The following is a 27,789-nucleotide window of genomic DNA, read 5'->3' as shown; positions in this document are numbered from 1 at the left end:
CCTGCAGCAAGTGCAGGCTATTCCCTCATTCCTCCTCCCAGAGCTGGAGCCATCCATGTAGCCTTGCAGACAGCACAGATGAAGTACAGCTGCTGGGGCCATGAGCCCTGAGAAGCTCTCAGGTACTTCACAGCTTCTCACCTTTCCTGCAGCCCACCTGGTTTGCCACATTAAGCCAAGTCGCAGAACACCACTAACAAGCTGCTCCTCCAGAGGTCTTTTAGGGGTAAAAGGATGGTGCAAAATCATCTATAGTTACAGCTTTGTCCTGTCTCAGGCAGTGTGTCCTGTACCCCTGTGTACAACTGCACCACCCAGTCTTCTCCCAAGAAAGAGTGGAGCAAAAGCTGGTGGGCAGCAGAGCTCAGAAGAGACCTTTGGAGAGAAGACCTGCCCAGGTAGGTGGGCTGTGGGTGGCTCAGACACCTCTGGGCTGGGAGCGGGCTCAAAGCTGGGAGTGTGCAGCTGTGAGTAATGTCACAAGTTGTGGTCTCATCTCTCTGTGGGTCACTGCCCTGCCTGGAGCAACTGAAAAACTGCTGGGCCACTTTTGTTGTCTGTACCCAGGAGACTGGCCCCAGTGGCTTCCCATCTGCAGCTGCTTGTGGTCTGCAGGACGTGTCTTGAGGGCTCAACTGTTGGGACTTTGCCAGCTGGGTTGGAGGAGCTGGCCAGCTGTTTCATCAGAAGGGGATCAAGTAGACCAGCAGTGTCTTGTGTAAGGCTTTCAGTGTTCCTGCCCTGCATGCCTGGCTCCCCCATTCAGCAGCTTTCTGACCTGCCTGTCATGGTTGCAGCTGGCATGCTAGATAAATGTGGCCGTATCAGACCTCCAGATAAATGCAGCCATATCAGACCTACCAGAAAAATGTGGCCATATCAGACCTCCAAACTCGACCAGCCTAGAACATGGCCATATTTATGTGGCAGCTGCATGCCAGCTACAGCCGTGACATCTGCCCAGGCCCAGGTGTCTTGCAGGCAGCAGGCAGCTTATGAAGGAATAGTTGTGTATTGCCAGGATCATCTTGTTCATTCATTTCCATTCTGGCAGTTTCATGACCTGCACAAGAGCACCTTCCCTGTCCTCTGGGCTAGGCCATGCCAGCACTGGCATCAGGACTGTCAGACATGGTGGGGGTCAGCCTCATGGGAATGGGTTCACTCTGCTGGTGCCATTAGCACTCTGGAGTCAGGCGCTCCAGCAAGTCTCAGGCCCCCATGCAAACCAACAAGTTTTCAGGTCAGTAAATAACCACAGGTTCTTGCTTTTGGCTTAACTGCTTGCATTTTGACACACTTCAGAAGCAAACATGCACAGGCCTGGAGGCGGCTGCAGCTCCCTGCCACCCTGGGGGCTGTGGTGTCTCCTCCCCCAACCTTGTCCTACCCACTCCCAGCCTCGCTCCCGGCCTCGCAGGAGTCGGGCAAACCAGGAGATGCTGCTGTTTGTCTGGTGATGCATCCACCCCAGTATACTTGCTGAGGTCTTTCAGTTGAAGTTCACCCCCAGTTCAATTTTATTGCACTTTTATTTACAGAAAACACAGAAATAAAGCATTAAATGTGTTGGGCTTTTACCAAATGACCCAATTGCTTTTTTTCCCTTTTTTTTCCTTTTTTCTTCCTTTTAGTGGGTTTTTGGCACAAAGAAATATCACAGGTGTTACCAAACAACCATGTAGGAGCAGCTGACCAACTGCCCAGCCCAATAACGAGACTTAAACAGACAGACATGTCGGACTGAGATCAAAAATGAGGAGGTTGTTCCACTTTCAGCTTCCAGTCTAACGTGTTCATTGGGGGCAGGGGGAGTTATTCTGGAGGGGATGACACCATTCATAAATTATATTTATATTTACCTCTTACATTGTAAAAGTAAACAGTGCAAAAGTACAGTACCCCAGACACCCTTCGGTTTGGAAAGCTTGAAGGTTGCTTTATACATTTTGTGTGTTTTGTAAACATTGTTACCCATCCAGAGTTCTAGCTCTTGATTGGAGAGACCCAACTCCTCCTGGCATCCAAAATGTATTGAGGGGCAGCAGTCACTTCCCCTGGACTCGGCCTTTGAGATTCCCGCTCAAGGTTTAGTGCAAATTTTGGAGAGAAAAAGACGAGAGAGAGAAAGAGGGGGAAACAAAAGGAAAGAAAATAAAATAAGGCATCAGTTAGAAACAGTACACATCAAAACCAGGCCCGTTGGAGCTGCCTTAGGAGAAGGGCAGGAAGTCTCTGTCCTCCACCAGGCTGATGGAGAGGTTCTTCAGCTCCTCCTCAGAGCCAGCAGTTTTGTAGCCGAGCTGCGCCAGCACCTGTTGGCAGGCGTGCTGGGTGAACGCCACGATCTCGTAGGACAGACGGAAGCGCCACTTCTCCGCCGTCGCCGCCGAGTTGCGCACCGTCCCGTACTTGTGTTTGGAGGAGGACCTGTCTCCTCGGGTGTTGTTCTGTATCCAGCGCTCGACATTGCTGTCCATGGGGATGCCCAGAAAATCATAGATCTCCTCAGTCTTTTTCATGGGGTTCCTGGCCAGGTCTTCGTACCGCACCAGCATGTACTTGCCCTTGAGCCATGGTGGCCGGTTGAGGCCGGTGGACACAGAGTTCCAGAAGTCCTCGCACACTGTGGTGAGCTGGGTCACGTCCAGGTTGTATGGCTTCCTGCCAGTGCCGTCCCAGATCCTCCACAGCCTGTAGGTGTCTCGGAAGGTCTCACTCCGGGATGCCAGGATCCCTCGGGGGTCCCTCACCAGCTGGATGACCTTCAGGTTCAGCCGCGGGTCCTCCACCAGGGCCCGGAGGTCACTGACCTCGGGCACCCGTACGGTTTTGATGGCCACGTGGCCGTGCTCTCTGCAGGACTCAGTGGCCAGCGTCAGGTTCAAGGTCCCACACTTCTTCACGCAGTCTCCTTCCTCCAAGTGGAGATCCACAGCTCCCAGGGACTCACATACAGGTGGTGAGCACAGGGCCTTGCTGGCTCCCCTGCGGAAAAGGCGGTCGGTGGTGTGGTTGATAGGCTGGGGCTTGATGTAGTTCTCCAGGAAGTAGAGGTCGCAGTCATACAGGCTCCTCAGCAGGTCTCGGCTGGCGCCCAGCATGACCCGTCTGTCTGTCGTACTCTTGCTCTGGGTCAGCTTTGGGATCAGGGTGTACTGGACATGGTAGAGGGGCTCAAATAAATAGAAGACATCGAAGTGCTGGTTGAACAGCTGCCCAACAAATGACGAGCCGCTGCGGGTGGTGGCAAGGATAAGAACATGAGTCTTCCTGGAGAGGTTGTATGGGAAAGTGGGATTCTCATCGCACAGCCTGTCAGCCACATCAGTGTCCTGGCTCAGGCTGCAGTTCACAGGATTAGGGATGGGGCAGCTGTGGAAGGACTTGGCAGTGAAGGTCCGGATTGCTGTGTACTGGATTGCAATGGATGCCAAGGCTAGGAGGAGTACAGCCTTCCAGGAACATTGCATGGCTGGTCACATTCATGGAGCTTCTTCGCAGGTCGTCTTAGTGTCTGCAACCCAACAGAGAATTCACAGGTTGAGCATGGACTGCCAAGTATCCAACTAATGCAGGTACCAACAAATGCCCTCCTAATGTACGTCCATCAGTCATAACCATGTGAATCCCAGTCACACATGGGAACCCCATTTCAGACAAGAAAAATAACAGGCAGAGGCTGGCAAGCCTGGAGAAACATGTTCAGCCAGCACTTCAGCCCTGTTCCTTCCAGACAGTGAGTGTACATAAATCTTGTGGCCCATAGCTCACCCCATGCACTGCAACCCAGGCAGGGGATGTTAGAACCTGGCGGTAACACCGTCTGTCTCCATCCAGCTGCTGCAAACTCCCTTCCCCAGCTGCCTTGTGAGTCACTTGTCACTTGGAATGCCAGTGCAGGAGCTGTGGCAGGGAAAGGTCAGGGGATGGTGCTATCATGTCTCCATCCATTCTGTTCAGCTGTCAGGATAAGGCATGGCCCATCCAGGCCAGCAACCTTCTGCCTGGGAGAGTGGCAGTATCTCTCCTGGAGCTGCAAACCTCTTTGCACAGAGGTCCAACAGCCATCTCGGTCTGTCAGCCTCTGGGGACAGGTGCAGCCAGAGCTGTGCCCTCAGCAATGAGCTCATGGGGCTGGTAAGATCCTGCTCCACTCTGGGATTCAGGACTCTCCTATTCTGAGCACCAGAGGGGAAAAACAATACTACAAAGGAGGAAGCATGCAAAACTGCATCTCTTCCATACTCTATTGCCAACCAGGGCAGTAGCACTTGGCATCAGGGGTGCGTGCAAGGAAGAGTGGGGCTGTAGTTGCAAAGAGCAACCTCAGTGGTGCTAGCTTTGCCTTGCTGCTGCAACACAGGCAAGGGTAGGGGAAACTGAGCAGGACTGTTGTATGGGACCATGATGAGGGGGGAGGACCTGTCATGCCTGGGGAGCTCCCACATTGCTGGGAGGGGATGTAACTGCAGTGGTGCTTCAGTATTCCCCCTGTTCACTAACCAAATAATGTTCATGGACTGCCTGCTGCTCTCCAAAGCACAGACATTTCACATCCACATATTATTGTTCTTGGGGGATCGGTGGGACTGAGAGATGGAACATAGAGGATGCATCCCAGAAACTCCAAACAAGCTAAAACACCTGTGTGTGGGAGACACACCAGTATAAGCAATGGTTTTGAAGCTCCCCTGCACCCATTTTCCCTTGCCCATCTTCCTTCCATGTCTCTCCTCCCAGAGTGTGGTACATTCACCTGCTCATCCACCTCCGGCAAACCAAGGGGACAAGACCCAAGTATCTCTGCTCCTCACCCAGCAGAGCCCACTGTATCATCACTGCCATTGCTTCCTCTTGCCTGCTCTCTGTGGGTCCCCAGGGAGAACAACATGCTGGCCCCAAGCTCATGGTGAGTGCCTGGTCCCCTGCTCAGCCCCAGCACCAGGTCACTGTGGGTGGGACTGTCAGAGCCAGTGCTGTTGCTGCTGGAACAAGGTCTCTGAGGGAGGACAGTGGGCCAGCAATGGATTTCAGCATGTGAGGGCCGCTAGAAGCCAGAGCACATTGAAATCCCTGATGGGCTTGGGACAGCAATGTTCCTGGTGTGTGGTCCCTGCAGAGCCCACAGCAACTGCCACGATGTGTTGTTCCCATGTCCTCAATATGTTCCACACCCTGGGGAGATCCTGTCAGCCAGCAAGTGACACCAGGAGGGCAGCTGAGACCTGCAGGTGAGTAAAAAAGCCTTGCTTTTTTTAAATTAATATTTTTATTGTTTACTCATTGGCCCAGCTGATTTGTGGAGGCAGGAAGCTTCAGGAACTATCAACTCCAGAGACCTCTCACTGGGAGCAGGGGTTTAGAGCAGGACAGGGGGGCTGGCACAGCTGTTGCATGCAGTTGCCCACCTACACTCCCTGTGTCTGTGCACTAAGAGCTGTGCTTTAGACCCAAAAGGAGGCTTTGAATACAGATTGTTTTCACCTGAACTGCTGCCTGCTAAGGATTGTGGCACATGGCTGGAGGACCGAAGTCAGAGATGCTTGGCTATTGCTGCTGCTGGATTTGGGTTACCCACCCTGCAAAGGGGAAACTCGGCCCCAGTGTCCACATGGGATATTCTCTCCCTTGGATAGTGTTTTCCCAGGTCTGGTAAGGCAGAACAGGACAGGAGAGTCCCTGCCAGCATCTCCGGGCCCAAGTGTCTTCTGCATGCTCCCTAAGTGGAAGCTGTAGTGGGAATGCTTTCCTGCTCTCTAGTGATGGCCAACCACACTGCATCCCTCACACACCACCTCAACTCCTACTCTTTGCTTCATTGCTGATGGATGCTGGAGCAGATGAGACTCAGATTGTTCTGGTTATAGCAGAACCTGCTACCAGCTCCCCAAAAAAAGGCAAACCAGAGAGCAGATGCCTTCTTGGTCCCAATTCCCACCAGATCACTCACTGGCTGTGAGCATTTCAGGTTCTCCACCCACACTGACCCATTCCCCTTTGCAATGTCCCAAGTGGCAGAGGGGAAAAAACGGGGCATTGACTGAGCAAGTGCTAAACCACTGCCCAGCCTCAGCCTTTGCTGCCCTTTGACATGTGTCCTGCCCATCTGCTGAGCTGCAACCAGGGAGGGGAAGGTTTTGAGAGAAGGCTTCCCTCCCTGATGTCTCATCTGTGGCCTTTAAAGCCAGCCAGAGCCTCCTCTCACCTCCCAGCTGGCTCTTCTGCCTCCTCCCATCACTGTCTGTCCCTGAGGGGCTGCAGTTCCTGCCCAATCCAGCCCTGGGCTCCAGGGACAGTGGCCACTGGCAGCTGGGTGCTCTGGAGGAGCTCCTGGGGCAACAAAATCACATGGCACCTGGGAGCTGCCAGGACAACTGAGGAACACTTTTACTCCCACTGCCCCTTGTTCATCCATCAGACAGAGCCAGGCTGGTGTGACCACCTGCTAAGGAGGAGCTGTGCCGGGCTCCACAAGGCTCAGAGGGGCCGGCTGAGCAGGGGCTGCAGCCAGCCTGCCTCAGGAGGATGTGTCCTGCACACAGGCACAGCAGGGCAGCTGCTCACACTCCCATTCCTGCCTGAGGAACCTTGTTCTTAAATTGGCCTGATAGCCTGGGTCAGCAGCTCAGACAGCACCTGAGAGAGGGCCATGCCCACATGGAGCTGCATCTGAGAGTCCTGTGTGAGGCATGGATTGTTTTGGCTCCTCAGCCCCAGACCATGGGAGTCATCCAATACACTGGCCTCCTAGATGTTTCTGTGCTGGAAGTGTTCTCAGTCAAAATCACCCTCTGCTCTGTCTCCAGCTCAGCTCCACCAAAGATGATGAGCAAATGCAGCCCAAGGGTGGGAGCTGAGTTCAGTGTGTCCCTCCAGGCAGTTGGGACTATGAGACAGAGCATGGGGTGGGGGTACATCACTCACACCTTCCAGCCCCTGGCACTGTGGTGCTGCAAGGGGCCTGCCACAAGGCATATGGGCTCTTTTGGGACCGTGCTGGGGCCACCACTGCCCATATCCCAACCCTAACCCCCTTGTGGTCACGGCATGACAGACAGCACTCTGCTGCCTTGCCTGCATTTCTGTGCAGCTGCCTGCAGTCGCACTGGGACCAGGCTGTCCACAAGGGATACACAGCATCCGGCAAGCGGCTCTAAGTGCAGCAGGAGGCCAGCCAGGGCCTGGCACAGGGACAGGAGCATTGTCTGTGTGAAGAGGAAGGTGCTGAGCCTTTCCTCTCCCCTGCCCCACTTCCCGCAGCCTTGAGCCTAGAGGAAGGGAAAGGATGGGCGCAGGCAGCACAACCTCCCCCACCCTGTGCACCTGCCAACAGCAGCGGACGGACGCGTAATCACCTGCCTTCCTCTTCCTCCTCCTCCTCCTCCGCTGACTCCCAGCACTGCTCTGAGGGAGATGAGCAGGCAAGAAGCCAGCAAGACAGCCCCGGAGAGCCGGGGAGATCGGAGGTGATGAATTAAGCTGAATGGCATCTGTGAGTCACCGGTGCGGTGCTGGGAGCAGTGAATGCGGCCGGCCGGCAATCGTGCAGCAGGGACAGGGACTGGGGGCTCCTCTTCTGGGCATGGTCTTCCTCGGTTTGATGGGAATTACCTGCTTTTGGAGCCATGCAGCCAGGCTGTGGCCCTGAAGGCTGCACTGGCAGCTGAGTTCAGGCGCTGCCAGGCAGGCTGGAGTCTGTGGGGAAGTTGCAGGGGTCAGTACCCCTCACAGGTCTCCTCTGCTCCAAAAGCAGCTAGGTGTTACACAGGGCAGTGCCTCACAGCACTGTGGCACTCTCATCCTCGTGGGGTGCTCCCACAGCATCTCCACATGGGCAGCTGCCTTGACTCCTGCCCCAAGCCTTCCCTGCAGGTTCCCTTGCTCCCCGGAGGTGGCTGTGTTCAGGCAACTCAGGGGTGATGGCAGCTTGAGGCAGAAGCCCTTGCAGTTACTGCTACTGCTGTTGGGAAGGCTCTCTCACAGGGCAGTCAAAAAGAACCTTGCTCTTTTTGGTTGCCTTCCAGGCTGTCCCCATCTCTCAACAGCTCCCCAGAAGCTGTATCCTCAGCCTAGCTGGGCTCATCCTGAGCTCCCTTTCCACTGTTAGGAAAACCTCTCTGCTTCCCCATGGCAGGAAGGAAGGGAAAAGGGAGCTGAAGAAGGTGTGAGGGTCTGTGCAACAGAGGTGCCTGCTCCAGCCTTTGTAAAAGCCCTGGCACACTGGAGGAGTGCCTGAGCCTTGCCAGTTCTTCCCGCAGGCCTGCCTGGTGCCAGTCCAGCTACCGGCACCCTCTACCCCCAAAACTGATTCCCGCCAGCAAGGCTGTTTCCATGGAAACGGCAGAGTGACTCAGGACTTTGGGACCAGCTGGAAAACACAACTGTGAGCAGTGATCGCCTGGGAAGCGCCGGGCCAGGGTCTCAGTGCCAGGGAGAGGGGTGGATGACTATGGGAATGGGCAGGGCTGCCTACCCACCTGCCTGCACGCTGGGCACAGGCACACTGGCACAGAGGAGCACACGGCACACCCTGCACAAGGCTGTGAGTTGTAAGGCAAAACCCCCCTCCTGACACAAGTAAGACTGCAGCAGGCTCACCAAGGGACACATCCCAAAATGTGACTCACGGCAGACAACCCCTCTTCCCCCTTTCCCTTCCCCCACCCAGAGACTCGTGCATGCCTAGTCACCCAGAGAATTCATAGCACCAACTTCAGTGCCTGCTCAGCCGTGCACCTGTGCCTCTGTCCCCTGCCCAGCATGTAACACCCCTGCATGTCCTGCCCAGAGCAGTACGGCTGGTTGAGGGATGCTGGAGGGGAAAAGTGGCAGCCAGCACCCTGTGGTGCCTCCCTACCCAGCCAGCAGCTCCCTCCTGCCGCCCCACTCCTCCCCACCACACCACCCAGGCACAAAAGTTAAGTCACAGGTTTGCAAAACAACTCTCAGCCAGTGACCCACTGGCAAAGGCCCTAACACATCCCAGTGTTCTCCCACTGAGCAAAGAGTTCATCCTGTATAACGTTGCAGCCGCTGAGGCAGGAAAAGCAGGCTTCTGGTGGGGTGCAAGCACCCACTTGGGCACAGTGGCTTAGTCATGCTGTCGGCTCTGCAAAGGCTGGCAGACACCAAACACACCTATGGGGCACCCAGCCTGGGCGCTGGCTGGCTGCACCCCACCACTCCCCAGAGGAAAGAGAGACCACTGAGAAAATACAGCACTGAGCTGTCCCCTTTCCCCTACTTGACTCTGGGCACCACCACAGACACGTGAGCAGGGCTGGTCTCTGCCCCCAAGCCTCCCGCTCAGCAAGCCCCACCAACATGAGATCCTGACGTGGTGGAAATGAATTTTCAGCCTTGCCTCCTCTTCAGCCGTACAGGATTAGAGCTTCCCTACAGTCACAGCTCCAAATGCCAGCTGGGACTTGTGCCCGCCACCTTCCTGTGGTGCCTCACCGTGTGCCAAGTGGAGGTGCTTCGTGCCCCCAGACTCATGCTGCTCTTGCATTCATCACCTCCTGCAGCACTTTTCTTACGGTAAGGCACAGGACTCCTGTGCTCAAAGCCACCCTGGCATGTCCCCTGTTCCCCTATCTCTGTTCTTTCCCTCTGCATTTCAGAGGGACCGACAGATCCTTTAACACCAGAAGATTAGTGCCCGCTTTGATCAGCACTTAAACAATCGCAGGACTTTCAACAGGGAATCAGTCTCTTTCCTACTGGCACACAGCATACATATTTTCAGTTAATTAATCACTACCAAGTAATGCCAACCCCAGCCGGTCCCAGAGTTTTCTTATCGCAACATCCACCTGTGCCTGTTTATCCCTCATCCGTTGAACTGCATCTACCTCTTCCCGAGGATGCAAACGCCTCGGTAAACCAAATACAGGGGGTTCTGTGCTCTCCGCCTTCCCCTGAGCCATCCACCAGCCTGCTGGTGCCTGCTCACTCGCAGAGCACTCCTTGCCAGGAGCTGGGAAGGCTCTTTTGGGATGAACGCGCTCATTCACCACCTCAAACCACTCTTTTTGCAACGTCCCTAACCTACCGCCGCGTCAAGAGCCCAAATCTCGAACCGCACAGCTTTCCCGTAGGATCGCTCCATGCTATGGCGTGCTTGCACCCCGCTCTGCGAGGTCTCCTCGTCAGCCTGCGCCCTCACGGCAGGTTTCTCAGACCGCCTGGAGGTCTGACAGCAAACGCCGGGGCATTTGCCCGGCGCGGCTACGCGGCCGGGCAGGGCATCTGGCCTCCCTGTGCCACCGGGGACTTACTCACTTGCTCCAGGCGCAGCTCCTCGCCCAACAGCAGCCCAAGTTTCGTGGCAGCTCGTTCCCCCGGGGGTCTGGGGCCAGGGCTGCTGTGCCCCCGCCGCTAAGGCAGCCCCAGGCGGCGGCTCCCCATGGGCGCTCGCAGCCCGGGCCGGGGTCCCGCCGCAGCCAGGCTGGGCACCAGCGGGAAAAGTCCTTCCCGCCGCTGCGGGTGACGTCTCTCTGCCTTGGAAAGTTGGTGGCGCGGAAAGGGTTACGAGAGAGCCCCAGCCCGCCGCCGCCGGGCACCCCCGCCGCCCTGCGCCGCTCTCCCCCCACCCCCGGCGCCCCTTACCTGGCGGAACGCCCCGGCGGGCTGCCCCCAGCATCCCCGGCCGCGGATCCTGGGGCGGGGGACGCCGAGCCCGGCCCAGCCCGGCCCGGCCCGGGGGCGGCAGCCGGCGGAGCTCAGCGGGCGGCGCTGCGAGGGCTCATCCCTGCCCGCGCTGCCGCCCTGCCCTGCCCTGCCCGAGCGGGCGCCCGCCGAGCGGGGCCGCCTCTCCACGCCCTCCGCGCCGCGCCGGGCGAGGGGCGGGCGGCGAGGGGGCTGCGCCGCTTCCCTCCCTTCCTCCCTCCCTCCCTCCCTCCCTCCCTTCCTCCCTCCGGCCGGCAGCGCGCACGGGCGCACGCAGCACAGCGCCAGGCACCGGCATCGGCTCCGGCAGAGCCTCCGCTCCGCTCCGCGCCGCGCCGCGCCGCCCGCACACCCCAGCCCGGCCGCCGGGCTCCCCGGCTCTGCCGGGCAGAAAACTCCCCTTTCCTTATTTACCTCCCCGAGGCGCCCGGCCGGAGGGGCCAGAGCCCCTCCCGTCGCGGGGGCGGGAGGGGACCCGGTGAGGCTCCCCCCGTGAGATGTGACCCCCCCCAGGCTGGGTGCTGATAGGGACAGGGGATCTCTGCGGACCGGCTGGACGCAGGGCAGCGGGTCACTCACACCCTCCTCTCTCCCCGCTGCTGGGGCACCAGCAGCCCCTCGAGCCCTGCCGGACTTAGTAGTGATGATGGTGCACGTTCATCCCCTCGTTTTCCCGTGGCCTTTGCTCATCAAAAACAATATTGTCATGGGGACTGATTCTCCAGCGCCAGGAATCCTCCCTGTGCCGCCTAAATCAGGGCTCACCGCTACAAGCAGGGTCCAAAACCATCCTCAGTGGTGCCAGAGCAAAAATACTGGCAGGTGATGGCACCTTCCCACCGTCCATCCCACCTTGGAAGGTGGGACAGGATGGACAGAGGAAAAGAAGCATGGGAGTGTGTCAGAGCAGCTGAAGTGGCTTCGCTCTGACAGTCACATTCCTCCTTCTGCTTCTGTTCAACCCCTAGAAACAGGTCAGACATTTACTCTTGGCAACTTTCGAATGTTTCCCTCTTACCTAGGGCTTGCCAACTAAACTGCATTTTTAGCAATTTAACTGCAGCTCTGCTGAAATGGCAGCTGCCAGCAAAAGACAGGTTATGATCCTGGGGATGCAACAATGGATATTTATTTTTTATATCCCTGTTTTATCTGAGGCATGTTTGGAGCTGCCTGGGCACTGGGCACAGCAATTTTCTTCTTACACCCACGTGAGCAACATGCATCTTCTGAAAAATCTTGAGCTCTGCAAGGAGCTGCCTCCCCAGCTCTGGGGTTTCCAATTTTTTTCCTCTGATTCTCGGATTTGCAACATGTAACTGTGGGATCACAGGACCAGCATGTTCAGCAGCCACTCGGAACTACACTTGGCAGAGAGCAGGCTACAAGTAGCAGTGGGGCCCAGGTCTCTGCACTGCACTTGTGTCAAAAGAATAAATCCCTGGGAACACTGGGCTTGCCTTCTACTCTCAGAGGCCTGCCAGGCTGCGACAGTGAGTTCAGAGCTATGAGATTGCCTTTAAAACTCGGGAAGCACAACGGCAGATTGTCACGTTTGTTGTTTAGCATTTTGGACTTATATTTGCTGTTTTAGGAGTACTCAGATCTTGTGCGTCCAAAAATACTGGTATTTCTCAAGTTTTTTACAATATCCTGACAGCCCTAGCCCTCTTAATCTAATTTTAGAAAACTTTGTAGGGATTTTATATTTATAAACAGTTGGTGCTTAAATATTATTTCCCTCACCATAGCAACAGCTCCCCATTGTAGCATTCTCTATACAGTGCTGTTGCATTGGTGTATCCCTGTTTTGAATGAGAAAGCCCTGAAGCCACTCTCTCTCGCTTGTTTTCCTACACCTTGCAAAGGACAAGGACTGAGGCTCCTGCCTGTCTGACTCTTCCTGGAGCTGGGAAAGAGCCATGCCACCAGCTGCTGCTGGAAACAAGCCGGTGGCCCTGGGGTTTCTGTTGCTGGTGCTTCTCAGGTGATGTGCTGGCTCAGGCCATCCCCTTCCTGCTGATTCATTTGCCAGGGCATAGCCCACCTGGTATCTGTGCAATGGCCCCAAGTGCCACCCCTGTGTGGCTTACAGGCCCTGGACAGCTCCAGGTGCCCATGGCGTGCACCTGACCTGTGCTCCCACTTAGCTGGCACCTCCAGCAAGCAGTGGGGAGCAGCTGCGAGCAGGCATCCAGCTGGCCCGCAGCCATAGCTGTGCTCCACTCCCACTGGGGCCAAGGCAATGGAAGTGCAGGAATGGCAGGATTTCAAGGAGTTTGGCCAAAGGGGGTATAAGCCAATCCAGGGACCAGTGCCAGGAAGAAATCAAGGGGCTTGCAGTAAGAATACGAGACCTGCGTGCTTCCCAGTCTTTCCAAGGAGTCAGGGTTTGCTCCTCTCTTACACATCACTGAGACTGCTCTAAAGTTCATCTGCAGAAATCTAGGGTGTCCCACGACTTGGAACAGTCCCAGAGATACCTGGACTTGTACCCACAGGTGCTGTAGAGGCTGTCTCATATGAAAGAAAGCAATTTGAGAGAATAGTGCAAAAAAAGGAGGAATTAAACCAGAGCTGAAGGAGAAACAGATGCTTCTGCGGATTTCAGCTGGGCATGATCGTGTTTTCTGATGCTGCCCTGGTATTTTAAATGTTAATCTAGAGAGATGCTGTTTGTTAGTACATATTTACAGCTCTCTATCTCTGACTGTTAAGCATTAAAATATTAATTAGGCTCTGTGGTACGTGTTTGTGGTCAGTTTGTTTTCAGAGGGAAGGACTGCTGTGGCTGTACCTCACCCTCATCAAGAAAATTTGGTTCTGTTTAAAAGGCATCATTTTTCCCCTGTGTGGCTCCAGGCAGGAGAGCAGAGAGACTGCTGGTGACTTGGTGAGTCAAGTAAACTCACCTTGTAAATTTTCATCTGAGCCAAAATGCAGTTTGAAAATATCCAATTTCCATGCTCTTCAGCAACAGATTTCTGAAAAGGGTTTGTATTTTCTTCTATAAAGGTCAAAAAAACCTACCTTAACAACATGTTTGGGAATATATGAAATAAAATATCAACGTGGCTGTTAAGGTGATATGAAGGTTACTGTTCTAATCACTCCAAATGCAGTCGGGAGCAAAGTTATGATTCCATCAGTAACCTGGCCACGTTACATACCCCCGTATATCCTGCAAAACGTCCGTAACATGAAGAGCAATTCATTAGGGCACGTAAATTTAAAGGCAAACTAATAGAAAACATTATTTGTGTGCTTAAGCACGGCACATAGCAAGTCCGAGTCAGATGGCAGTGTAGTGTTTGTAAGCCCACCTGCGTGCTACCGGTTTTTGATGCCGGAGGAGGGGAGGCTGTCCCTGGGCTGCAGTGCCAGCAGCAGCTCCGGCAGCAGTGCAGGAGCCCTCCCGCCTGGATCAGGCTTTCCATGCTGGAAGGAAGCGCCTCTCTGGAAGAGCCGAGAAGGTAAAAACTTTGCTGCCGTCCCCGGAGGATGGGGAGGTGTGTGGCTCAGGAGGAGCTGCTGTTGGCTCGCTGGCGGGCGCCCCGCAGCAGCGCGGCCGCGGCCGGGGCACTGCAGCAGGCTGGGAGCCGCGGGAGGGCTGCGGCGGAGCGGGGCTGCCGCTGCCTTCCCCCCGCCCTGTGGCTCCCTTTGAAGGGCTGGAGGGTGCAAACCTCCCTCCGAGGAGTTTCGAAAGTCTGCCAGAGCCCGACGGGGTTACTGAAATCGTTCCTAAGCCCCGCAGGAGTGCCAGCTGAGATATCTCGCAGAGTGATGTTTTGGATACCTTGATCTTAAGGGACAGAGACTGGAATATTTTGGGGACATCTGACTTTCAGAAAATGTTCTTTCTCATTGGCCTTCATGTAGAAGCTTTAACAAAATACTTGACACTTATCACCCTTCTGTAGTTCAGAAGGGGAGATAAACAGCTCATGCTATAATCCCTTCTCTTGAGCAGCTTATAAATTCTGTATGTGCAGGAGTGGCAATGTCCCAAGGATGTGTTTATTTACCCCTGCCTTTCACTCCCCCTTCTTCTTCAGTTTGCCCTCCCAAGAGCCACAGGAAGTCAATATAACACATAAGGTAAAGGAAATGGATGAGGACAAAAGTAACTGGCTCAATGTTATGCAGTCACTTTGGCATACTCACAGAATCGTGGCTACCGATTAGTTTTAAATTGCTGGGCAGGCATGGTGGGAGAGATTCTCCTCCTCTATACAAAAATAAACTCAATCCACCACTCATTTGTAAAATCCCAGATTTTCTGTGCAAATTGTCATGGTGGCTGCTCAGCCTTGCCCTGTGTGTGACAGGCTACAGCCTTGTATCCAGTAATTCCTGCACCGGAGCTGTCGGCATGGGCACACCTTTGTCTCAGGAGAGATGCCTTTGCTGCCGTGAGTGAGTTGTTCCAGAGCTTGATGTGCCTGATGGTGAAACATTCCCCTTATTTCTAGGAGACATTGAGTTTTGGCTTCCAGCCACTGGATCACATTATGCCTTTGCCTATTAGATTAAAGAGCTATCTACTATCTGAACTATTTCTCCTGTGTAGGTATTAATAGATCATGATCAAGGCACCTCTTAACCTTCTCTCTAAGAAGTTAAATAGACTAAACTTCTGTATCTCTCATACTGAAGCAGAGTTTTCTGGGCTTTTAATGTTTCTTGCTGGTCTCTCCAGCCTGCCTGATGTCTGTTTGAAAGCACACACCCACAAGCACAGAGAGCATCCCAGGACTGACCATGAGAGCAGCTGTGCTAACTCAGCTAAGGATCCTGCCTTGGCTCAGCACACCTGCTTAGCACACTGTGACCCAAAACAGCCTGGGCTGGTCATCCCCCTAGCATCCCATCTTACTCCTGAGAAACCTCCCTGGAAAAGGTAAAACTGTATAAGCTCCTGGGGTCTGCCTTAGTCCTAGCACAGAAAATAACATTAATGGGACACAGTGCAGCTCTCCCCCAGCTTTGCTCAGCCCCTAGGTCATCCATCCCAGGCCTATTCCCATCTCCCTTGAGGTTGAGGTCAAGAGGAAAATCATCTACTGCTGGAGACCCCAGGCCAATATCAAAAGCCGTATTGGACTTACACATATCTTTGTATTTTTGTTTTCTTCTCTTTAAAGGTGTACTTCAGCCTCCATGGTGTTAAATATGCCCCATAAATCATGCTGCATCCAAGTCAACACTTTTACTGAGCCTGTATCTTTTGTAGTCCCATTTCCTTGGGAGTTAGAAATACAGTAGTAACTTTAGGGCTGCTTCTGGTGTTTTTAATACAATTCATTCACATAGTATGAATCTGCAGAGAGGCTGGGTGGGAATTTACCAAGACACTCCATATTTCACTAGACTGAAAAAGGGGGATTTGTGAAAGTGTCAGTGAAGACTGGAGATTGAAAGCCTGGTTAAAGAGCAGTTTGTCTTTTTGACAACCTACACCCCTTCCTAACCAGTCCTGGGCTGCTGCCTCCCTGACAGCCCCACAGAGCCTTCCCAGCTGCCTCACAGAGGTACAAAAATCCCTCAGAAACTCTCAGAAATCCTTGGTGCCATCAGGTACATGGGTTGCTTTGATCCCAGAACAAATGACAGGGCTGTCAAAGCCAGTCACGAGTGCTGCCTTCGTGCTATGCCAGGGTAAGGTGCTCCACATTCACACACTCACATGTCCTGAAAATTCCTGTCAGGGACTGAAGAGCAGGGGTCATTCAATCATGGTGCAAGACAGCAAGGTCTTACCGAGGGGAAGGTGACTTTATTATACAAAATCTCTAATGTGTTTCCCCATTCATGTTCTCTTATGTACCAACACCAAGATGTGTGTCCCCAAGGGATCTCCAGGATCTCTGTGACCAAGAGGACAGGGAATGCTGGTTGCTGGGTCCCCCTATGATTCCTGCATTTCTCTTGCTAGGAAATCCTGAACTCGATTTTTGGACAGATATTGTCTGTCTGTTCAGAGTTGTCTTTTGCAACTTTGTTCCTACTGGGTTAACAGGAAGTAATAACATGCTGCTGTCTTCTGCTAACACAGCATTTGTCCTGAGGCTTATCAGACCTGGGATTGGTGATGCTCTGCTTGACTAACTGGAAATGCATCCTTGCTTATGAATACAGCTCCTCTTTTAGCCCTGTTCTGCTTTTCCCCCAGTTCATACACACGAGTTTGCATTTGTCTAGCATCCATACCAGCCTTAGTATTTCCATTCAAAGACTCTGCAAGGACTAAGACAGGGAACAGCCTGCCACCTGCTAGGCCTGGATGCCGTGTGTCCTGTGTGTAGGGGGAAATGAGAGCCCCTCCTTGCGAACTGCCAAGGCTGGGATGCTGGCCTCAGAGGAAGGTATAGGCTCTGCTGGATCTTAGAGCAGGTCTGTCTCAGTATTCAGGCATTTTGGGTCAGATTATTTTCCCATTTTGGAAAAAAAGGATGCAAGGTCTTAGATTGTCTGTGGTGCTGTTTGTTACTTGCAGTGCTTTGGGGGTTTTTAAGTTGCTGTGAGGTTGGTACGACCATGATCACTACATTTGATAGGGATCCCCACAGAGCAGACACCCGGAGAGGAACTGGCCAGTCCCCAGGGAAAGTGTGGAGGCTGCTGCATCCTGTCTGCAGTACTTGAGACTAGAGAAAAGTCTGACTGGAGGACTGCAGTTCTGTCCTGAGGTAGTTTTGCCTCTATTCCAGCTCAGGGATTGCACTGGTGAGGGCATGTCTGCCATAAGGGATCAGGGTGCTTGCCCAGGAAGGGGCTGCTGGCCTGGCCATGCAGCAGCAGGAGGTGATGGGACCTGCTGTGTCCTCAGCCCTGACCCCAAGAGACAAGTACTGTCTCTGGCAGAGTGCCCAGGGCAGCGGTTCTGGAGCATCCCAGAGCTGTGTCTCTGCTGGAGAGCTGGGTGTGACCCATGGCCCCGGCATGCACAGCATCTGCTCCGCCTCCCCAGCCCTTCTCGTGTGGTTGTCACACTTCCACAGAACCTTAAATTACCTTAGCATCAGTGGAGTCTCTCATTTCATCCTAAACTGCCTCAAGTTCACAAAGCCTCTGGGGGAGCCTGCACTGGGATGCACATGAGTTGGTGACATTGCACATGAACTGGTGACATTGCATGTGAGTGAATTGGTGACATTGCCACTGCAAGCCTAGCCCAAGCAGCTGCCTGTCTCTCTAAGGACAGATGGGTCCCCAAGGGGACCCTGCCTCCTCCAGCTGCTGCTTAGAGGGTGCAGCAGTGTGTGCTCTGAATCCCCTATGCAGTGCTGGGTACCAGCTCCATGCCCCCTCCCCAAAACCCCATGGCATCCACGAGCCTGAAAGGGCTTCCTCACTGGCAGTGCACTGCTCCTTGCTCGTGTGCAGGGCTGCCCTGGGAGAGAAAGGGATGAACCTGCTTCCCACTGGGTCTGTGCTGGCAAAGGTGGGGAGCTGCTGCTTCACCCTGCCCTGGAACCCCAATCGCTGAAACACTGCCCATGTGTCCTGGCCCAGGACCTGGCTCCAGGGCTCAGAGAGAAAATGCTGTTTAACATCTGACAGACCATACAGCCAGGTCACTGTGGAAGTAACTTTTCCTTTGACACACCTCTCATGAGAGTAGGGTGGTGGGCTCGCCTCTGGCACCCTGCCACCCCTTGTGAGGTACGTCCCAGCCTGACCTCCCTTGGCTGCAGGAGCCAGAAGCCTTGGGGCCAGCTTCCCCAAGCAGGCGTCCTTCCTTCCTCTGATCCGTGTGTGTACTGGTGGCTGCAGGAGCTCCAAGGGCCAGGGAGAGCTGGCGTCCTGCCACTGCTCCCTCCCCAGCCAGGCTGGATGCACCCAGCTGTATCCCATCAGCTGCTGTGTGGAGCACTGCAGTGGTGGTGGCCTTGCTGAGCAGAGCTGCAGCTTCACATGGAGGGGCTGGGCAGGAGCGGCAAAGTCTGGAGAGCTCAAAGAGACGGGATGCTGAGCCAGGGTGGTGGGACCGGCAGGGCACGGGGCAGGAGGGGCAGAGCCGAGGCTGCTCTCATTTGGGAGCCGCAGAAGCGCACGCCAGGTGCCTCATCCCGCTGCAGCTCCTGGTTGTGGGCAGCGATTCAAAGCAGCCCTCTCAAGGAGCTCTGCGAGCTCGGGGCTGCCAGCGGCACCCAGCCCCTCCATGTGCTCCAGCCCTGCCCTCTCAGGGAGCCGCAGCATCCCCGCCTCCAGCCGGGCAGCCGGGGGAGCCGGGCCGGGGCCATCTCCCACCCTGCCGCCCCCCTGCTCTTACAGCTCGCTCCCTTCCTGGGCCCGCAGGTTGCTTGGTCATTGGGCTTCCCCTGCAAGCCAGGCTGGGGAAGAGGGTGGAAGGTCAGGGCTTTGTTCAAGATGCCTGTAAGGAGTTCTGGATGGTCCCATGGGACCATGAAGGCCATGTGGAAGCTTAGGTTGGGCACCAGGCAGCCAAAGAGGTTACAGCACCACGGCATGGGGCACGGGCTGCCTGGGCTCCACGGGAGTTTTCACTTGAGGCTTCCACTTGTGTACCTGTGGCTACTGCTGCCACTACCTGAGCATCAAAATCCTGGATTAGCTCTATGATGCAGATTCAGGAGGTGCCTTCCAAGTTCACCCAGCTCCCTAAGACCTCCTGCTGCTTCCTGCTTCCCTGCCCTTGCTCAGGGCTTGCCCATGCTTTTGGCTGTGCTGGAGGGGGAACAGGGAAGCAGCCTTTTCCCCCACAGGACACCTCTTGTGCTGAGTCTGCATCTTGGTGCTGCTTCTCCTCCAGGCATAACACTGGAACCAATTCCCAGGCTGCTGACCCAGCGCCGTGACAGGAGCAGGCAAGGACACTGTCTAGGGCAGGCACGCTGCCTGGTGCCCTGGAGGAGGGCAGGAGGATGTCTTGGGTCCTCTCAGGCCAAAGCAATGAGCAGGGTCTCTGGGCTGGGACACCTCCACTCTAAACAGGGGCAGCCTGGCCCCTCCAGGAGGTGCCCAAGAAAAAGGTTCAAGGCTGCAAAAGTGAATGCCAGGGTGCATTGTGTTTGTGCACTGTTCTCACAGCAGCCAGCAACAATCTCAGGACTGTCTCAGGGCCTGATCCTTCCCTGAGGAGTGTGGTTAGACAGCATGCAGTGAAGTAAGAAAGAAGGAAGGGTCACACATGGAGCAGGAGGCACCAGCACAAGAGGTCAGCTGAGGCACAGGGCCTTGCTGGCTCCCCAGACAGGAGCAGGAAATCTCTGCAGAGAGCACTGCCTTGGGCTCCACAGCAGGACTCGTGGAGGCTTGGTACTGGAAGTGTGATGTCTTGAGCCATTTTGTTGCCCCACATATTTTGAGCTCTTACTCTATCTTAGTTCTTCCTCAGTAGCTTCTCCTGCTGTCCCAGGCAGCTGTGCAGCTCCTTGCTTGGACCTTCCAGTTTGATTTGGTGGGCCACTTGATTTTTCCACTTGTTCTTTTGTCGTGCCTGTTTTAGAGCTGTATTGATTTCTCTCTTTGCGTGACTTCCACAAAAGCTGCTCTTTGCTCCCAGCTGTGGATGCTGTTTTTTGCTATCCCTTCCCTTCCCTTTGAAAAACACTCGCTTTTCTAACCCCTGCAAGCAAGGAGACACTTAAAACCCCTGAGGATGGAGAGATGAAAGGCTTGGATTTATTCCCCAGTGTAAATTACAGCAGCTCGGGGTCTGCTGTAGTTTAAACAGCCTCCTCTGAGCTGGCTGTGCCTCATCTATGAGCCACCCCCTCTAGAACTGGTCCAGAGCTGGCAGCAATTCGATGGAAAGCGAGGGGTGATATTTTGGGTTTGATGAAACTGCCCTTTCCCAAGAATTTATTGGGTTCCATCTCATTGCATTGTGGCTTTCACCTGCCTGCTGCTATTCCAGGACCAAGGGAACCCTCCTGTGGCTTCCTAAGGATGGAATCAGAGACCATCATGGTGCTTGCAAAGTCAAGGTTTCTTCTGACCTCCTGTAGCCTTTGGAGAGGAAGAGGAGAGCGAAGCAGGGATTTCAGGCACTCGCTGGGGATGGACTGTACCTACCATCTTTGCCAGATGAAGAGGTGGAACTGGGACAATGCCCTGCTCTCAAAGGCTTATGACTGGCTACCAGGGGAAGGGACAAAACCAGGTGTCTGACTGGACCTGAGTGGGTTTGTGTATTGCCCAGTTCCCCCTGGAAACCTGTCCCCTCTTCCTCCTGGCCCAAGGCAGTAGTCCCCAAAGCCCTGGGAGAACAGGTGAGAAGGCTCATTGCTTTCTCCTGGAGCTGGGGCAGCCTGAGCCATCTGACAGTGGGGTTGCATCCAACATGCACAGGCACCATCTGCTGCAGCACGACACCACCTGTCCCTGCTGCCCCCACTGCTGTCCCCTCTCCCCCTGCACTGCCTGCTCCTACCGTGCTCCAAGCAGAGCCAACAAGCCAAGCACATAAAAAACTTAATGTAAAACTAATTTGTCAGCCATAAAAAAGTGGAAAAGGCTTCAGCACATTTTCTGCTCATTTTATTCAGCTCCCCCAGCAGGCAATGTGTGCCTCCCATCTCTGACAAGGCAGCTCTCACTCAGCACCATGGTGGGAGCCTTGCGCTGCCAGGGAGACAGGGGCTCCCTCAGGGAGTCAGAAAAGGGGAAGCTTAGAAGGGGCCTGTGAAGCAGGGGGACCCTGGAGGAGGGAGCTTCTGGCTGTGAGGAGAGAACTTCACAGAAGATGCTGCCAGCAACCTGAGCAAAGCTTAGCCCCTTGCAGCTTGGGAAAGGTCTGGGACCACCTCTCAAGTTTGTGTGGGCAGGGGCTTAGGGCCACAAGAACACTCACAGGGACTTCAGGGGGTTTCAAGTCCTACCTTCTCCTCAAACCAGGATCAGCTATGGGGCTAGACTGGGCTGCTCATGGCATTATCCAGTCAGGTCTTGCAAAACTCCAAGGATGGAGGATGCCGTGATATTTGTGGGATTTTTCTCCTTAAATAGTGGCACCAGACCCAGTTTCCAGGACTGTGAAGTGTGTGAGGGACCTGGGCATCCACCTGCCAGGGGAAGGGTAGGTTGAGGCATGAGAAGGGAAAGCTTGATGGCCATGTTTCATTGTCTTGCCAGGGATGGAAGAATGATGGATCCCTACAGGACCGCAGGTTGGAACTGAGAGTAGGATTTGAGGTTGGGCATGTTTTTGGCATGGCTGAGGCACTGAATGGGCAGTCTGTGCCTCTAGAGAGCCCCAACAGCACCCTGGGGTACCATGTCCAGCCCAGGGTGGCTGCCAGAGGCTGAAACAGACTGGGACAGTTTGTCTAAAAGCAGGAGAACAGTCTGGAAAGCTGGAATGTAGAGAGCAAAGGAACCTTATGTCTGCTTAAGAGATGGAGCCAGGGTAGCAAATACCCAAGGGAGGAGGGAGAAAAGGGATGAAGCTAGAGAGAAAGAAGTGAAAGTGGGTGGGAAGCTGCCTGGTAATCCCGGGCCCAAGGCTGCAGAATGGTCCCTGGGAAAGAAGTGTAAAACTTTCACATGAGCCTGGACAGAAGTCCTCAGGGAATCAAGCACCAGCCAGAGAGCTGCAGGCTGTGGGGGCTGCCCATGGCATGGCCTCTCCCCAGGCTGCTGGGGGCAGAGTGGCAGCGAGGAGAATGTGACATCCCTAGAGGACTCCACTCTCCACATCATGCCGGTGACTCACGGGCACCTTGGAGCTCAGTGCCAGCCAGGGCTGGTGGCTGAGCTGCAGGAGCTGAGACATCTGTCCCCAGGAGAGAGCTGCTCAGAGAGAGCGTGGGTGAGCCTGTCCCTTGGGATGTGTCCATGTCAAGTCACCCCAAAAAGCATTATCTGAGAACCAAGACTGTTTGTCCTTTCCTGCTCTTCTGAACTTGGAGGACCCACAAATGGGAGCCAGCAGGGCCTGACCACACTGGTCATTGGGTGCTCCTCCAAAACATTGCATTAAGGTCTTTGAAAGCTCCAGATTAGCACTGGCATTTGAATGTTGCCATTTCATATTAGCATGCACACAGAAGTGCAGCAATTCCATACAAATATATACTGGTGTGTTGTACTAATTGCATATTAATCCAAAGTGCTGCATGTACTGAGTGTGCAGTGAGGTATTTACATTTGTAGCACCTATTACTACTGCCTCACATTAAACCACATATTTGTCAGAATTGGTGTTTTGATGTCTGTAATATACCACCAGAAGCTGTGATTCTTTTTAGCTTTTCAAAATGTTTTTTTCCTCTGTTTACCACATCTGTGATACCAGGTCAGAGTGGGTCAAATCCCTAGGAGCTCTGGAGCAGCAATGCCCCCATGGAGACATCCCTGCCACAGGAGGTGTTATTGTGGAAATCTCAGAGGTGGAAGCACTGGGATTTCCCTGCTGTCATTTCTCTGCTAGATCAGTCAGGGCTGTTATGTTTCTCATGTTGCCCACTGCTCCCCCCAGAGCACACAAAGGGGCAAGAACTGCTCTGGCAGGGAGGGAGGGAGGGATTGGTGGGTGGGGGGCTCAGGAGGGCAGCTGTGGCATGTGTAGAAAGGCTGTGCCTGGCTGTCTGGAGGGTTTGCAGGGGAGCAGCACAAGGAGTGCAGGCACTGGAATGCAGGGGTGCTGCAGGCAAAAGCCCCTGCATGGAGGAGTGGAAAAGTCAAAGAATGGGAGGGAAACTCAATGAAGTGGCATCAGGGAGAAATACCACAGTAAGGAATAGGCTTCTGCCTCTGAAATTTTATGGTCTTGGGCAAAATCATTCAAGTGCTGGACAAAAACTGGCCCCATCCTCTCTCCCATGCCTGTGCCCCCATCTGTGCTCTGGGCTGCTGGGCACTCCCAGCTTCCCTGTCACCTTCCCTCAAAGAGAGGGCACTGAGCTCCCTCCTGGCAGCACATAACCCATACTGCAGCCCTGGGGGGACTAGCCAGGACATGGAGGGGTTTGGCTGTCTGTGATCCACAGTGGTGGTATTCAGGACATCCCATCTGGCGCAACTTCCATCTCCAAGGATCACAGGTGGTGCCCACAGTGCCAGGCAGCTCCATGGACTTTGTTGGTCTTTGGAGAGTTCGAGGCAGCAGAGCTGCAGCCCTGCAGCACAGCCCCACAGGGCCAAGGCATGAGTGTGCCTGGGGCTCAGCAGAGGAGCTGCTTGGTCCCAGCTGCCTTCCTCGACCGCTGTCTGGAGAAGTGAAGGATAATGTGCTCAGGAAGTCAGTGATGGATGGCAGGGCAAGTCCTGAGATGAGGAGATGGATTGCACTGCTTGCGGGAGGAGCAGGAGGGAGGCTGAAGGGCAGGGGCAGCGCATTCCCTGGAGCTGTGCAGAGCTGCTGACGTGGGAGTTATGGCCCTTCCGAGTTGCAGCAAGGTCCCCAAAGGCTGGAGGTGCGGGAGAAAGGCTACAGGAACAGCTGGGAGCAGTTGAGGTACTTGAGGGGCTGCTTAGATCCCACTCGCAGCACCTCCTTGCTGGATGTGTGGAAGACACTGGGGTCAGTCTGTGCCACAGCGCTGAGCTGCTCCAGCTGCAGAGAGCAACATCCTGCCACAGAGAGGGCCTCCTTCCCAGGGCACAGAAACACCTCTGCCTTGGAACAGGGAAGAGAAGGAGCAAACAGGTGGGGACCTGAAACACCTTCTCAGGCAAGCAGCAGTCACAGCCTGTCCTGGGAGGCCAGGGAGAAGTGATGCTTGTGCCCATGTAGCACAGCTTGGGTTGTGCTAGTGCTTACAGCATGATTGGGGTTTGCTTTTATATTGATGGGCAAAAGAACAAAGCAGTGATCTTTCTCCAAAGCATCAGGCAGCTCCTAAGCCTGCCTTCAGGAAGTTCTCCATTTCCCAAAAAACCAGGCAGTGTTTTTTGGGTCGAAAGGGATACAGTGAGTCCATTACTGTCCACAGGGCACCTGCTGCTTCTGTCATTTCTAACCAGCTGTACGAGAGGAGTGAGTGGGAGTTACCAATTTCTGCAGTAATCTCTGTTTCCCAACAGCATCAACAAATGCAGTCTGTATCCCAGAAAATGGCAAGGGAAAAAAGCAATGTGTCCTTCTGGCTAAGGGCAGTGCTTTTTCTCCAAGCAGATCCCTGCTCAGATATGGAAGATTTGCCACAAGACAGGGGGCACCCAAAATGTGCCCAAACCCACACAAGACTAAATTGCTGTCCTATCTTCCCCTCTCTTCTTCAGCTGGAGGGAGGAAAGCCATGTGCTGGCATCCAGAGTTTCAAGCATCATCCTCTGATAGATAGTCACGGCTGAGGTTCTGGTCCAGCAAAGTGGGGACAGGCAGCCCCTGGGGGCCACTGTGATCAGTGCACTCTTGGGTTAAAGGTGAACCCACCTGGGAGGGAAAGTGGGTCAGGGCAGTGTCCCTCAGCTCACTATCAGGTTAATTTGATTGCTCCTTTAGTTGGAGCAGAAGGAAATTGTGGGCTCTGACTCCCACCCTTCCCTTTGATCTGTTTGGGTTGCTGCAGGCACTTGCTTCTTTCTGCGAAGACTGGATTCAGAGCCCTAAAAAGATGATGATTGTTTGCAAGACAAGACTCTGGAGCAGGGTGAGAATAATCAGGGGGGTGGGCCTGGGAAGAGCCCCTTCCCTCAGCAGAGCAATGGCATGGGTCAAAGCCACCAGCTTTTTGCACATCAGCCCTCCTAACCTTGCCTTGCTGCTGGGCTGCAGCAGCAGCTCCCCAGGGCTCACCATCACAGACACCTGGATGTCACTGTCCTCCCTGCAAAGGGCAGTGGTGAGTCCAGGTCTCCCTGGGAAACAGGGACACCATGAAGCTCAACACTAAAATAACCCGTTGCCATCTCTGCTTCCAGTGGTGAGCATCCAGGCAGGGTCTGGGGAAGACCATCCTCCTCTGAGCTGATGGAGTTGGATCTCTTCTGCTCACCTAGAGCCTGGGAGAACCTGGAATAAGAGCAGCATGGTGCTGGCAGGTGGCACTGGTGCCTTTGTGGTCCCAGAGCTGTGTGTTTGTCCCATGTGCCACAGCTGCCCTGAACCTGTCTGATTCCAACGCAGCCACTATGGCCTGGCAGCAGCTTCCCACACTGCAGGTTATGGCTGTGCAGGAGCAGGAGCTGTGGATTCACCCGCCCGAGCATCAGGCAACGTGGATCCACCTGTCCATCCATGCTGCTGCTGCCAGGGCTGGCTGCACGTGCTTTGGAGGGGGAGAGTGAAGCCATCCGAGTGGTGCTGGTTTATTTTGCAGGCGACGATAATTTTCTGCCTGCTGCACTCTCTTTAATTAAGCGCTCAGAGGATGTGGGGCAGAGGCGTAATGAGCACTCTGTTTGCATATCAAAAGGCAGCATCATTAATATCCCTGTGCTCACAGGAGCTCTCAGAAGGCAGGGGGATCACGGGCAGGGAGGCTGGGCCCTGCCCTGCTCGGGGTGCCAGGGCTGCTGTGCTGAGGGCCCCTGGCTGCTGGGCTGGTGGCAGGGAGCCTCAGCCTCACACCCTGGAGTGGCAGCAGAAGGGCTTTGGCAAGGCAGGGAGGTAACAGGGCACTTTCTAAGCAAAGAGGGGTCTCTCTGAGGATTTTTAGCAATGTTGCCCAAATCCAGCCACGTCCCAGGCTGCTCTGCAGCAGTTCCTTTTCTTGACTCTCCTACCAGGCTGGAGGAGTTGTCCCCAGGCGACCCCTTGCTGGCCAGTTCGAGTGGCCCTGGAAGGCTGCACTGAAGTGACTGATTGTTCAGATAAAGCTTATCCTGTTACCCAGGCTGTTTGTTGCCATACAGCATTTGCACAGAGAAGTCCCTGTAGATCTCAATTTGGCCATGCTCAGACAGCAGGATTAAATGTTCCTTTGCTTCTGTCTCCTGCATGGAGGAAATCAGCTGCCCGGGTGATGGTTTACTCCTACACATGCACTTGTCTTTCTCCTTAACTCTCCTCTAATTAAATATAAAAAATTCCCAGGGGATAGGGAAGATGGCGTGCCAGGGCATCCTTGGCTCTCTCTGCATGTCTGGACACAGTGTGCTTACTGGGATTCTGTTCTTGCCAGGCTCTTGAGGTTTTTTGTCAGCAAGAGACTTGTTTTGAACACTCGGGTTAGCCCATGCGCTTACCGGCAGGCTGAGCAGGCAGCCCCAGGTGGGACTTGTCTGGCAGGCACTTGCTTTTGCTTCTGAAAAGCTAGGGGAAGACTGTGTAGGCTTTGCAAAGTTCTGGGATGAGGAATGTGATGCCCAGGATTTCTTCTGCTCTGCTCCCACTTTCTGTCAGCTCCTTCTGCTTCTGTGGTGCCCGTGTTTGTGCGGATAACCTCACCTAGATGGTCTCAAGGAGACAAGGATTTCCAGCTTCTGGGGGAAGGGGACAAAAGAATTTCTAAGGCTTGATTTTCTCCCTTGATCATCCTTCCTTTTAGACAGGCCACTGAGAGATATTGTTAGGGGCTGCCTGCAGCTAAGAGCACACAAGCCGACACACCAAGAGGGAAAAATGCCGTGGTGGAGCTGTAGCAAATACCTGGCTCTTTTTCTCCCTACTCAGGTGCACTTGGAAATGCCTTTGGAGGAAGTAACCCCATCTGAACAGGAATACATGCCCTCCCTCAGCTGAGGAAACCCTTCCTGACTCCCCTGACCCTGCCTGGCTCCCCAGCAGCCATCTCTGTCTGAGCCCCTCCATGGCCATGGGAAGGACAGGGAAGGCTTTGTGAAATACAGAAGATCTGGTTCAGTAGCAGAGCGTGTTACCAAAGGGAATTCTACCCTCCAAGTTCATTATCCATGCTGCCAGTCAACAAAGTAAACTGATTTCTCTGCTGTGCCTCAAAAACTTTATATAAAAGCCAACCAAAGATATACTTAAGTGGATCATATTGTAAAGCAAATTTACTTCCAGGTTCTTTCAAGCCAGTTAGAGGTAGAACTGTAGAACTAGTAGAACTAAGGGCACAATTAAGATTAAATTGATAGGTCTGAATGTTCAAGTGCCAAGTGAACACCACAGGTAATCACATCAAATGGTGAGGCTGATATTAGAATGATGACAGGATATTCATCTTCCTTGTGCTCTGAGAGTCAGGGGAATAGCTGAGTCACTTTCAGGTGGGGCTTCTGCCGGTGTCATGAGGGCAT

The 27,789-nt window shown here is 54.2% G+C and overlaps 1 protein-coding gene and 1 long non-coding RNA gene across 2 annotated transcripts; one reads left to right on the top strand and one right to left on the bottom strand.

Moving 5' to 3' along the window:
• The first annotated feature begins 279 nt into the window (after positions 1–279).
• LOC127059721 (uncharacterized) lies at positions 280–5,231 on the top strand. Its single transcript, XR_007777810.1, has 3 exons — positions 280–398; positions 4,746–4,912; positions 5,123–5,231. It is a non-coding gene; the product is annotated as an uncharacterized LOC127059721 (long non-coding RNA).
• On the bottom strand, positions 1,745–10,844 carry CHST1 (carbohydrate sulfotransferase 1). Its single transcript, XM_009102077.3, has 2 exons — positions 10,615–10,844; positions 1,745–3,517 (listed from the first exon to the last, which is right to left on the bottom strand). The coding sequence occupies exon 2, from the start codon at positions 3,471–3,473 to the stop codon at positions 2,214–2,216; it is 1,260 nt and encodes a 419-aa protein (XP_009100325.1). The 5' UTR covers positions 3,474–3,517; positions 10,615–10,844; the 3' UTR covers positions 1,745–2,213.
• Between the last annotated feature and the right edge of the window lie 16,945 nt (positions 10,845–27,789).

This window comes from Serinus canaria, chromosome 5, assembly GCF_022539315.1.
Source record: "Serinus canaria isolate serCan28SL12 chromosome 5, serCan2020, whole genome shotgun sequence".
Classification (NCBI taxonomy): domain Eukaryota; kingdom Metazoa; phylum Chordata; class Aves; order Passeriformes; family Fringillidae; genus Serinus; species Serinus canaria.
Note: the sequence above shows the minus strand (reverse complement) of the source record. Positions and strands in the feature narration are given on the sequence as shown.